General features: G+C 43.4%; 1 protein-coding gene across 1 annotated transcript in view; it reads right to left on the reverse strand.

The window, feature by feature from the left end:
• The window catches only part of LOC146196341 (calcium/calmodulin-dependent protein kinase kinase 1), a 154,384-nt gene that overhangs the window by 60,142 nt on the left and 80,702 nt on the right, over positions 1–13,540 (reverse strand). The window contains exon 3 of the mRNA XM_084596965.1: positions 12,236–12,314. Coding sequence (XP_084453091.1) covers positions 12,236–12,314 — 79 coding nt within the window. The remainder of the gene's footprint in view (positions 1–12,235; positions 12,315–13,540) is intronic.

A 13,540-nucleotide genomic window follows, 5' to 3' on the forward strand; every position in this document is an offset into this window, starting at 1 on the left:
TAATATTCATTATTTTGAAAACACTTTGGAAGTTTAGGGACACGTCCGAGTCATTACAGTGGTCTTTGTTTATGGCTTTTCTGAAAGCATTTCTCTGCTTTGTCGTCAGTGGTTGCCCTATTTCACAGTAGTGATAAGTCACCACATAAAAGGCAAGGGCAGAAAAGTGCTACAGAACGTTCAAAGTATACATTGATTGCATCATTATTATTCCAAAACACAGCAAGGATTAACAGGTTTCCGCAAAAAAATCAAATACATTTTGTGGTGCCCGCAATTATACAGGTCGCGTAAGACGCTATTTAATGCCGTTATATAACGCTTACAATTACAGCACTTACATAAGTCAAGGCCTAGCAGCCTCTTATAGAAGAAAGCTGACACGCTAAATAATTTTGTAACAGGGCAGGATTTTCATGCCCCCAAAAAAGAAGGCGATGCTTAGCCTGGAGATGACGCCTTAAGATAGAAAAATGAACCGAATAATCCCAACAATAACAGCCTTCACAACTGGTGCTTTCCTTTAAGCCACTTATTTGTTTGTTTATTTACAAGCGACTGTTTTGGCGGCCCTTTGTGAACGTGTCTGAGATCCATGTAACCAAGGCGAAAGCGTTACCCTCGGGTGAGGAAAAAAATAAAAGCAACAGATATAGCAGGCTGTCTTTTTGCTGCTGTCTGGAGAATAAATATTTCTTTCTGGCTTAAATATTTACCTTCTTCTAACTACGAAAAGGAGTGCTCTCACTCCTTTTCGTAGCCAGTTCGCAGCCACTTATTTCCATTGTGTAGCTGAAAAGATGGCAACGCCATGCGCATAACCACATAACGTAACGTGTAGTGTAATAACTGCTTTTTTTGCGTCAACCTCATTCTTGATGTATTATTCCGTGATGAAATACGTCCTGAGTATAAGCTCACCTTCTATTTCTAGCTTAACACTGCACTTCTTGTAAGGGTGAAACAAGTTCACCGGAATTTCACTATACATGATGTAACAGGCAACATCAGCGAATAAATAAAACGTAAAACTGTGAATGGAACTCAGAAGCAACAGTCCACTTATTTTTAATCTCTCTCCATGTGTTTCTCCCTGCAGCCTTTGTTTGGCTGCGTTTAATTACTGATGAGTTTAAGAATATATGCAATATTTTTTGTTTATTCTTGTAAGGTGCTTCGTGTATAGTTATTGGGGGCATTTATTTTTATACCATCAATCTACTACGTAATCCTTTTGTACAACGAGCCATAAAAATATAAAACAATATGATTAGAATCTTGAGCTAAGGTACTGATGGGCTGCAAACGCGTTTTGGACGAAGGAACTGTGTGTCCGCGCTTCTAAGTAAGCTGCTGACGCAGTGGTCAGCACATTTTTCAAGGCATGTCGGCACACTCAGCCAGAACATGTATACCGTGGGACGTGTAAAATGGGGAGCGGGCCATCGTTAATCGATTCAGACACAGCCTTTTACTTGTCCAACAAATAGAAAAGTCACAATGAAAAAAATATATATAGACAAACTGGGTAGAACGTACAAAAATTAGCGCGCAGATGGGCGTTGATCAAGAATACGAAATGGGCTGCACAGCGCGAAGGTGTGTTGCTTTTAACACTCTACGTGATCGGATGCGGCGATAGCTACGAGGTTCTGGAATCTTCGCCAGCGAGAAAGTTCTGGCTTTGATTCTGCTCTGCCCCAAACCATTCTTTTTCGCCCAGCCGTGGTCGATTCAAGCCACTCCACCTTTGCTTGGGTTCGGCGTCGTGAACTGATTTCGCAATGGAAATGAAGAAGTTAAAGATCAAGGTGGTTACGATAGGTGGTTTGAATTGCCAGCGTCAAGATATGAGTACTGTGGCGTCAAAATCTGGCTGACAAATCAACAGTCAGCCACAACACCCAAGCGTACTGCTCGTCGCTGGCGTCCGTACGAGTCTTTTCGCACTAAGGAAGGAAAACAAAGCATGCACTGCCGTAGCGTAGTTCAAGGTAGTCTCCGTTCTCTTATATTGTCTCTCCCCTTAACTGAGCGGCCGCTAAACACTTGCGTATATGTCTCTGCGCACATTTCATTCTTTAAAAACATCGTTGTGAGGTGTGGAGTGTGTTAGCGAACGAGCGGAGTCACGTGGTATGAACGTGATAACGTTAAGTGTCCCGTTCTCTAAAAAATGGGGTGTTCGCGATGCCGATGCTCTCAGAATCGGCAAAGTGAATAAAAATAATCTCTGGCTTGGCTCCGACGGGATTGGCAGGCGCTGTCAACGCAGGCTTCTTCATTTATATGATTAAGTGAAAGGTATCCAGCATTCCGGCTTCCTTGGATGCAGACTCATACACGTTACCCCGAACCCGGTGTAAAATTAGTGCGCATTTGTTAGCCTGGGCTATACATACCTACCGGGCGGTCTTTCGACACACTGCAGTTTAGCAATGTATGCCAAATAGTATGCGTTAGATACTACAGGAACAATTAAGTTATTTTTAACAGGCGCATTGTAAAGCGCATGTAAGCGAATGAGGATTCGCTATTATGTGCGCAGACGAGAGTCGTTAACGCTTTAATGAGATGCAGCAAACTTCTAAAAGCAGAGCTTAACTGTCCCACAAAATCTCTCTTTCAAATATTGTAGGCTTGCTTTATATTTAACCGACGAAATCAAAGGACCGTGCAGGAGGTAAGTTGGTAAAAAAGTAAATCGGTTGTGTGTTAGCCTTTTTACAACTGAATGAATTGCATGGACCATACATTCATAATCAGACATGTTTCATAACTAACCTTAGTGAATAAAGTAATTACCTTTAGTGTAGAAATACTCTGAAGGGAACAACATGACGGCATACAGTATTTTGATCTCAGCCAACCACAGGCTTCGACTGTTTTTCTTCCTTATTTTCATTATTCTACGTGCACAAACTTTTCTTACCAGCGTACAGAGCCGGCCTGCTCAGACATTGTACAAATGAACCAGTCATAATTTTCGTGGTTCCCGCAGCTGCCAAGACACCGGAGCTGCTAACCCTGTTCAGAGTTCATTTGTCGGCTTCTAATATAGACGCCACCTACATCCCTCACAATTAAAAAGTGCACGTGCCAGAAGCCGACAAAGAAAAGCCATATGAAAGGCCGCAAAATCTGCCGGGACGGCTTTTAATTATGAGATCATAAAACTGTGACCAAAATACGACCAAAATATAAGCAATAATGAGCAGAGACGTAGCGGAAGGGATGCGAATAAACTGTCTTAGGCGTAATCAAGACTGGCACGTGTGCAGAAATTCAGCTAGTGTAAGTGGTGTTGCAGTTACCCAGATATTTTTATACCACCGAAAATAATGAGGCTTATATATCCTGTCTTCTTTTCAACGTGTGCAGACATTTTGCTTTGTGTAATTTTAAACCCCGCGAAAAACACGTCGGTGAGGTATGTGAGGTGCAGTGAACAGCAATGACGGACATTATGTTCCCTTCATAGCTTTAAATTTCCTATAAGCTTTTTCTAGCTCTTATTTGAAGCGGTAATCATATTGCCAGAATTTAGGGCCTTCGGCATGAACATTGCAGTGTCTTTAAACTTTCATTGTCTTAAGTAGAGCTCGAAATATGTAACGCCAAGATACAGCATTTAAACGCTGAGTGATTTGGTTTTCTTCCATTGCATATATAAATATATATATATATATATATATATATATATATATATATATATATATATATATATATATATATATATATATATATATATATATATATATATATATATATATATATATAATTTTTTTTTCAACAAAAAGCAGCAGCGCCGATGATTTTAACTATGGTAGCGCTTCACGGTCAACTTAAATAGCTTTGACATGCGTATTTTCGACGTTTCACGTTTTCAGGAAATATAAAAACAACGCTGAAATTTGCTGCTGATGACCTTCAACTTCGGATTACAATATTTAGCCTTAAAAGATAGTGCGGATTACAATATTGAGCCTTAAAAGATAGTGGAATGAGTGGCAATTTTGTTAAGTAATCATCTAACCACTAAGATCTGTCACGTATACCATGTATACCATGCTGTACAACCAACCTACTGAAAACGCACAGACGTCTCTGATACATTTTTTCCTTCAAGATTCAAGACTCAAGTCAATTACCTGTCCATATACAAAGAAGAAACAGAGACGTGAGGAAAATTAGCAGGATGAGATTCAATACAAACATATATACATTAAAAACAATCCTTTATTGCATCCCAAAGGCAGTTGCATTTGTATTCTAGCACGTAGCACCACTTCTCGACAGCCCGCTGGGCGTTTTTGAAATAGCTAGCAAGGCCTAAAGCAGGAGTAGAATATGCCATGAAGAAGTCTGTGTTCAAGAGACGCTCTTGATGAAAACGAAAGACTAGGCCTGGAAGTTTACAGCTCGAAAGAGAACAGCGAATACGGCAAAGTTGTAAAGTGAAGTCTACTTCAGTAAAAAGAACAAAAAAGGCTTAAAACACACAGAGAGTGTCAGATGAAACACGTGCGCAGCCGGAAAAGTCGCCGTCAAGGGCAATTTGTTGCTGTCCGTCGAAGGAGTAGCGCAATTTCGAGTAGTGCAGTAGGCTTACGCCGTGACAGCTCTAAGTAGTTCACGAGGCAGACCTTTGATCAGGGTAGATGGCCTAAGCGAGCCACGGGCTCTGCGATCAGCAAGAGAGATCATGCTGTACAGGATTGCCAAGGGGATTGTAATAGAAGTAGTTACGACTCAGTTCGCAGGCAGTGAATAACGTTACGATTGCTCCTTTTCTACGACGAAGGCAAAAGTGCGCCAGTGCATCACTTTATTATGGTTACTTCTGAATACAAAGAAAGCTTATCTGTGTTTCGGTGGCTTCCAAAATCCAAAAAGAAGAGCCTGCGTTAAATTAGCTTTCGTGGACATGCATTGCGTCCTCGGTGCTTTTGAGATGACCGCGCCTAAGAGGAACGATATTTGAAACCTTACTTGCGCATTTGGCCTTGAAAATAAATAAAAAACTTACCCCTGGTTTTTATGTTTCTATTATTACCGTGAAATCATCCCTATAGTAGCCCAGTGCTGCCATAGTGCTACTAAGTTATTTTTATGCGGGTCAAAATATGACCAACCAAAAGAAAAAAAAAAACGCAACAGCTGTTACCAGAACAAGAGCGGCACTAAATCTACCAAGTTTGTGTATTCGAAACTCAACGCCTATGTACAAAAACATCTTACGTCTGGACCTTGTTTTGACCGAGCCGCGAGCTCATTATTGAATATACAGTATAAGCTTTTTCGTCGCCGTGTAGAGCTCTCATTTTATATAATCAGGGTCAACGGCAGTTTAAGTTGGCTCAACTCGCAGCTTGTTGTACGCCTGCCTTTGCCCGTATACCTTGTCAGCTCTCCTTGTTCTCGGAGTTTCCTAGTAGGTTTGGTATATGCACAGCAAGCCGCGGCGGCTGAGTGATTAAGACGCTCGTCTAGTCTACTGGAGCACCCGGGTTCGAATTCGACTTGCGGCGGCTGCGTTTTGGAGGAGACGAAACGCAAAAATATTCGTGGTCTGTGCGATGTCAGTGCACGTTAAAGATCTCCAGGTGGTCGTAATTACTTTGGAGCCCTTCACTGCGGCATCGCTTTACCTCTTTCTGCTTTCACTCCCACCTTCTTCCCTTGCCTTATGGCTTGACTGGGGAGTCCAAGAAGTGTGAAAGTTACCATGCCTTTACCGTGCTATGAAACCAAATTTGAAACCTCTATCGCAGGAAATAAATACAAGATATATCTACGCAGTTCGTTACGTTTGGTTGTTAGGCGTGTTCGTTTAGAGGTTTTGGTGTGTTCACCTGCTGGGCTCACACAATAACCGGCACGTGTCAGCAAACTACCTCAGTGTGGCTTCGAGTATTGCTGGTTCGTCAGGTAATCAGTGGAAGTACATTCAAATTGAAAGAATAATGCTCATGTATTGAAGAAAAAGAGAAATTGGTGCTTTGTATGGGTACTAACCAGGCAGCATGGCCGTGGAAAAGCTGTGACCAGTGCTCTACTATCTAGGAGCAAGTTCGCGGCGACTACGAATGGGATGCGCGCCTTGTACCGCTCTAGATACAATATTAATTGCAAAAATTTGACAAAGCTAACAAAAGGCTTCAAAGCGCTGAGCTGTGTAGGTCCAAGGAGAACCTCGACAACATTTACTTTGCGAGAAAGAATTTTTTATGTTCCCTAACATGAAGCCGGCAGTAATTTATCTGGCGTTTTTCAGAGCGGACGCTGCCCTAAGGAAACGCATTTTATGGGCTTTATTCAGCGTAGGGGAATTATTTTATCCTTTTCTTTTTCAGCGCCGTAAACTGATGTGTTCTGGTGGGAGTTGTGCAGGCGAGATCCTCTGACAGAAAAATCAGCTTCTAATAACACGCGTTGAGAAACAAGAGATCGAGGAGCTGCTCAGCTTTCGACCCACGAAAGATAGTCGCTGCTATACCATTTTCTTCCTTTAGACCAGAGTCGCAATAGGAAGTGGAGCTAAGTTATTTCAGCCTGCTTCATTCAGCGCCCTGCTCTTCATAGATGTAAGGAGTATTCCTATATTGGTCACTGTCCTGGTTTTGTGGTTGCATTTATAGGCGTTCACGTTCCAAAACCGTTCAGGCTATTTGACACTCCGAAGTATAGGGCCTCAGGATAGTTTCGACTACCCGACGGTTCAATGTGCCCATACATCGCACAGTACCCGGACACCTAGCGTTTTGCTTTTACTGGAACCATCGAAACAAGGCCGAAGCGACAAGGATTGAACCCGGCTTCCCGGAGCAACAGTTAAGCGCAGCAGCTCCTGAGGCACCGCGATGGGGCTGTTCAGAGTTGGTTCTATACACGGGCGCGCGCGCGCGCGCGTGTGTGTGTGTGTGTGTGTGTGTGTTTGTGTGTGTGTGTGTGTGTGTGTGTGCGCGTGCGTGTGTGTGTGTGTGTGTGTGTGTGTGTGTGCGTGCGTGTGTGTGTGTGTGTGTGTGTGTGTGTGTGTGTGTGTGTGTGTGTGTGTGTGTGTGTGTGTGTGTGTGTGTGTGTGTGTGTGTGTGTGTGTGTGTGTGTGTGTGTGTGTGTGTGTGTGTGTGTGTGTGTGTGTGTGTGTGTGTGTGTGTGTGTGTGTGTGTGTGTGTGTGTGTGTGTGTGTGTGTGTGTGTGTGTGTGTGTGTGTGTGTGTGTGTGTGTGTGTGTGTGTGTGTGTGTGTGTGTGTGTGTGTGTGTGTGTGTGTGTGTGTGTGAGTGCGTGCGTGCGTGCGCGCTTGCTTGCGGGGGGGAGGGTGCTTGTACCCAGGGCTTGCGAGTGAATTTTAGTACCTGATGCTAAAGGTGGCCACATGCACAGTAGAGAAATAGCCATATAAAAACTTTTCAAAAAAGATAAAGCGTTAGACATGTACACCACAAACCGCCTACTACATTAAAGATAAGGCAATGATTATAATCTCATGATGTCAGTACTAAATGTGGACGCTGTTACAACTTAATCGGATGACAAGGTGCTTCTGCACTGTCACGAAGAGCAATTTACAGAACATTCGGAAGCCAAGGGTGGTAAGCACTAGCTCAGCATTGAGTTATTTTCTTCCCTCAAACAAATTTGTAGTAAACATTAAAAAGATGGCACTCCCAAAATTTTTCTTTATTCTTGTTTCTTGCCGGCTTCTGTTGATAGCTCCTGAGTATGTCAACATATGGAGGCTGGTACCACAATCTACACAGCACAGATAGTAGCGTACACAAGTCTGGCGGTCAAGGTTACCCGCTAAGGCCAACGCAGGCAGTGGATGATTTCCCCAGAGTGTAAGGTTCTGGTCCAGTACAAAACGCTTGCGCCGGTCAAAGGTTTATATCTGCGGATTATTTTCTACGGGTACAGTTGAGACTAAGGAACAGTAGTACTTGCCGCTCTCTTGCCGCCACATTTAATCAAGGAGATAAAACCAAAACATCCACGCTGGTAGTCTCTCCAAATTGAAAAATAAGGGGAAGATACCATGCTTATATCGCATTTATTTGCAGCAGTTTATCAAGAAGAAAATATCAGTTCTTTTTGCTTATTACCGAAGAGCTTAATCTACCTAAAAAAGCACCCATTATGACTGTTTTTCATTTACCTGTATTGTTACGCAATAACCCAATCGTTGCCCGCCTAAAAAATGATGTTCTTGATTGAAGTTAGTACCTTTGGCATTGTCCATGGGGAAATCAATTTCTCGATACACTCTTGACTTCTTTACACTGCAAACATTAAACAAAAATCCCACCAGCTAAACTAAGGATTGAGAGGAAATTAAAAACTTGCTGCCGTTTGATGTCCTTCGGGGGTTGATGATGTCGTCGAGAGGAATCAAAAGACACCCCAAGATTGACGAATGGAGATAAAGTGATTCGAAGGAGTGCATGAATGTCAAGAGGTTACGAACGCACAAGCAAGAAATGGCAAGACCATTCTCCCCAACAACAATGAAAACTGAGACGGCGAATGAGAGGACGCAGTGAGAGCAAACTTCGCTACCGCAATCCTTAAGACTGCTACTAATCTAGCTCAGAGTCGTCGCGAGAGCACCACAACCAGCGTGTTCCATTTAGTGTGAACCGGCACGCTGGAAAGTGAACCTTGTCGATCATTGCTCTGGCTGCTTCCACGAACAAGTTCCACTTGTTGACAGGCGTCCCAGACGGCGCCCAATATGAGGTAACAATCTGTCGCTTTGGACCAAGAAAACTGGTGTTAAATTCCCTCAGATTAGTCAAATCTTAGCCATTGTTACGAAAATGGACGAGTGGCTAGCGCTTTCAATTTAATGGCGGTGTAGCATGGTCTTTCGAGGTCGACGCGCAATCTTGAGTTTTGTAATCAGCTCGTAATTGCTTTACCTATGTTTCCTTTTTGGTTTGTCGCAGGTTGTGAACGCTCACTTTCGCGGAGTGTGCTCTATTTGGCATTAGGCCGCGGCGGCAACCTGATATACCTCAATATATGTTCGTGCTTGGTGTCCCTTTAAAGCTCTGAACTCCGCGTATCGTATTGTTACTTTCACCGTTGACGCCGCTTTGCTAATTACCGCAGTCTGTAACTCCGTTCTGCACAAGCTTTCTTTTCGAGCCTCTCAGAAAAATCAAAGTGCGAATTCCTTCTTCGTTAAGAATTAAGTGTGCCAGGCGCTTAACAGCCCCAACTTATTCTCCTGTGCCCCCTTATGTTAATCTCTTGCTTATTCCAGGATATTGTTCTGAGTCAGTCTGATCCACGATTACGAGCAGATGCTTTCCTATGTTGATGCGCACCCAGAAAATCCCAGCATTCAGCGCGCATGAAATGGCAATACAAATTCAGGGTTACCGATTTCCAAACACTCGGTGTTCGCTGGTTTTGATTGTCACGTACGTAATACAGTGAAACTTGAGTATGTTGCTCTTAACTGGCACGGTCTTCTTGCGTAAAAGAGTTAAGTCCTAACTCACTCACTTGTCTTATATTTAATGCACCGGAACTAATAGAAGCATTTTGAAAAGTCTCAGGGCAATTTAGGCTCCACTCGTAGGGGTGCATAATAAAACTGCTTTCATGGCTCCCTATGCTTTCTTCCACCGGCGTTGTTCGTTCCCACACATGTAATTAGCTTCTGGCCTAATCACTAATCTTTTATTTCTGCCTATGTCATATTACTTATACTCACTAGCGCACAGACGTAAGCTACCGAATTTCATGACAGACTAGCCGAAGTGTATATATTATATCACATGCTCCGCCGTGATGGTGCAGTTATTACGTCACTCAACTGCTGTGCCCAAGGAAGCGGAATCGAATCCCGGCCACGACGGCAGCCTTTAGATGGAGCATACAAGCAAGGCTCCAGTGTGCTGTGCGATGTCAGTGCATCTTAAAGAACCCGAGGTGGTTGCAATTTGCGGAGCGCTCCACTATAGCGTCTTTCATAGCCTCAGTCGCTTTAGGAACCCCACAGAATAAATTAAAACAAATATATATATAGCCCCGATTTAACCAAGCCGTACAAAAACGACTGCATGGCCTGAAAACGATTTTAGGGAAACGGAGGGTGCGATTACCATCTAAAACTCTAATTTCGAGAGATACTTGAGTTGGCAGCTTCTGCCGTCTGTTGTGCACTTGTGAGGCCACACAAGCAGCCAACAAATTAGTGCTTAGCCATGCCACCTGCTAAGTGCCACTTGCCGGACAGATGCTCATAGTTTTTCGTTCACATATTGGGTAAGGCTGACGGCGAAGCATGATTTTGTGCAGAGAGGGGCACTTAACAATGCCGTGTTAATAAAAATTGGGGCGAGTTAGTCAATATTGTCGACCATAAACCCTGACTGCTCATTGGAGGGTCAAATTCTAAAGTTAAAGCTCAGCTACTTTGGTCATCTGATGAGAAGAGAGGAGTCGCTGGAGAAAGACTTGATGTTGGGAAAGGTTGAGGGTTGCCGGAGAAGGGGTAGGCAGCGAACGCGATGGTTAGATGGCATCCTCGAGGCACTGCAGATGAAGTTATGTGATGTTAGGAAGATAGTGAGAGACCGGAAAGCGTGGCGTGACATGGTCAATAGGGTCACGAAGAGTCGGACACGACTGAACGACTGAACTGAACTGATGGAACTAAAGCGAAGTGAAGCCTCATCCGGCATGCGGCAGTCATTAACTGAATCCTCCAAAGAGCCACCCATGCACCACTTACTCATCCAGACACCTTCACACTTGGAAAGGCTGCACCCAGCAGACGCCCATGAGACACGCCCCTACTCATGTTCACTCAGCGCCCCCACTAATTCGTAGAAGATCCCCACCAATTTTAACCACCCGTAGGTCACTCAGCAGTGAAACAATCAAAACCCTCCTCCGTTATCAAGTGCCTCCTGTCAATCATCCAACTGCAATTACAGTCCATCTTCCTTTTTCATGAGAGGAGCCGGCCACAAACTAGCTCGGTCACCTCTCCTCTCAGTCCATGCCACCTGTCAGGTCACCTAACAAAGACGTACTCTTTTCTGCTAATATCCCTACACCCAGTAGTTGCCATGCACAAGAAGCGCGCTCAGTGCTCCGGAACGAAGTCCACCATCCTACTGAATGGTAACAAATAGGGCATGAGAAGCGGATCGAAAAGGCGGCGGTGAAATCCAATTCAGAGATGCAATTGAAGGCATACACCGCAAAGCGAAATAAAAAGAAAAAACGTCCGGATTGCTAGGTATTCTGTATTTTTGATATCTGTTTCCATTTCGTTGTGCAACAAAACGGGCTGAGATATCATTTGCTACACAGGAATTTTCTGCAAAAAAATTCCTGCTTTATTTTTGAAGTAATGAATATGATATGAAGTGGCGAAGGTCTCGCAGGCCGCCACTAACTGCGGAACTACCTTTATAAGGGCATGCTGTAGTGTGGTGAAGGAAACCCTGGCGACCGCTATCTACGTTCAACCAGTGTACGATTATAAAACCCGTCAGGAGAAAATTATTGTTTAAATGTTTTTGCTCTCGGCCAGGCTGGTGCAACGGGACGAAATTACATGCGTTGCCAGGCTTACTGTTACGCCCTCTGGGCGGCGAGAAAAAGATTTTCAACTAAGTCACATGAACTTTAATTGCATTTGAGTTTAAAGGTTAAATTGTGTACGTTGGATTGAATGATACGTGTTTTTGTGCAGAGAAAGACAAGCAAAATTTTTAGACAAAAAAGAATCCTTCCTTCTTTCCTAGTTAAAAATTTGTATTCGCCATTCTATCGACTGAAGATATAAGAATATTTTCGGACGCCTTATTTCCTTGCTGGTCACACAAATTATGAAATGTAAACAAAATACCAGAAAGAGAAGAAAAGGTGAAGTAATAAACAACTGAACTTGATGAACGTCTCAGGACTGTCAACCGTTTGAGCTGCGCGTAAGGAACATCGTTCACTACAGTCACCACATCAACGTAGGAGAGATAGGGATCTTAACAAGAGCTAAACGTGAATCTGTTTACATTAGCGTAGCTTAGTTTTCGAACCAGTCTATTTTCTAGTAAGTATTTACCGTGCAGGCACAGACACAAAGAACGTAGAGATCCCGTACTTCAATGTGCTGGTGCAAGCATAATTTGTTTTCGGGAACTGCATTACGTCTTACAGAAACTGCATCAAAAACAGCGTGAAAGCATTAATTAATCGAGAAGGAGAACTCACCGCGGCAAATCGCCTATCTTGGGTGGTCGCACTCGTGGTTTCCCGAATGACCCCCAGGACTGGCGCAAGCAACTCGGCCCTGGACAACAAAATAGGAAAGAGAAAACAATGAATAAACGAAAGATTTCAGACCTTCCCGTGTCATAATGAAGGTAATAAAGTTCATCAAGTAAGATATAATTACTTGTTGACTCTGATGTCAGCGACTCATTCTTAGTTGTGTGAACGGACTGTACTTTTTTTGAGAGGTGGTTACTGCTTTCAACCTATTCTTATAGCTTCACTTGATTGGATGACGAACGTGTTAATACACCATTGATTTCGTACCAGCTGCACACAAAGGAAGAGAGGTAGGAATGCTTGTATAATAAATAAATAATAACCCTGACTCGTACGTTAGAAGCTGTTCGCATCGTGAAGCTCTCAGTTTAGGCACCCTTTACGCCTCGTAAAAAAGGTTCAGTTTTCTTCAGAGTATAACGCAAAACAATTGATGGGCTTTGACCTTTAATTCTCAAGAAAGGAAGCTTTAGGTCGGACCCCCCCCCCCCCCCAATTCACAGCTATAAACAAATAAAAACCAAACGTGATACACAACTGATTACTTGCAAGCTTAAACGTACCGCAAGGAGAGCGAAAACCTGATTACGGTTCACAGTTGCTGCGATTGTTGCTGAAAGGAAGAAATTATTAAAATTTTTGTCTTGCAACAATCACATTTTACGCCCAAGCGATCTGGCCTCCGTGCTTTCAGCAGTCAGAAAAACTAAATCGGGTGCGTAGCAGGACCGTGTTTGGCAGTTTAATTAAGGTTGGTTGGTTGGTTTGTGGGGTTTAACGTCCCAAAGCGCCTCAGGCTATGAGAGACGCCGTAGTGGAGGACTCCGGAAATTTCGACCACCTGGGGTTCTTTAACGTGCACTGACATCGCACAGCACACGGGCGATGTTTAATTAAGGAATAAACTTGTATCAGATTACACAGTTTATCACAGTTCTGTTATTCACTGTGCAAAAAATTGGAAAGCAGTATTCACTGAGCTTGGAACGTTTTACCTATTTAGTGCGCAAAAAGATATAGCCCGTAATTATCTGCAGAAGAATGTCCAAGATTCATTGTCGGCATGAGCTATAGCTTATCCCGCCATTACGGTATTAAAGGGAAATAGGCACAACCTCGTCAGGTACACAAAGCTTCCAGTCTTCTTTGTGACAATGTCGTCATCCGGACTATTACGTAGACCCAATTCAAAGCTTTGCGCTGCAGGTTTCACAAGGACAGAAACAGCAGAGACTGTTAATCAGC

The sequence above is a fragment of the Amblyomma maculatum genome, chromosome 3, assembly GCF_055883805.1.
Source record: "Amblyomma maculatum isolate TAMU_Amacu chromosome 3, ASM5588380v1, whole genome shotgun sequence".
Taxonomy (NCBI): Eukaryota; Metazoa; Arthropoda; class Arachnida; order Ixodida; family Ixodidae; genus Amblyomma; species Amblyomma maculatum.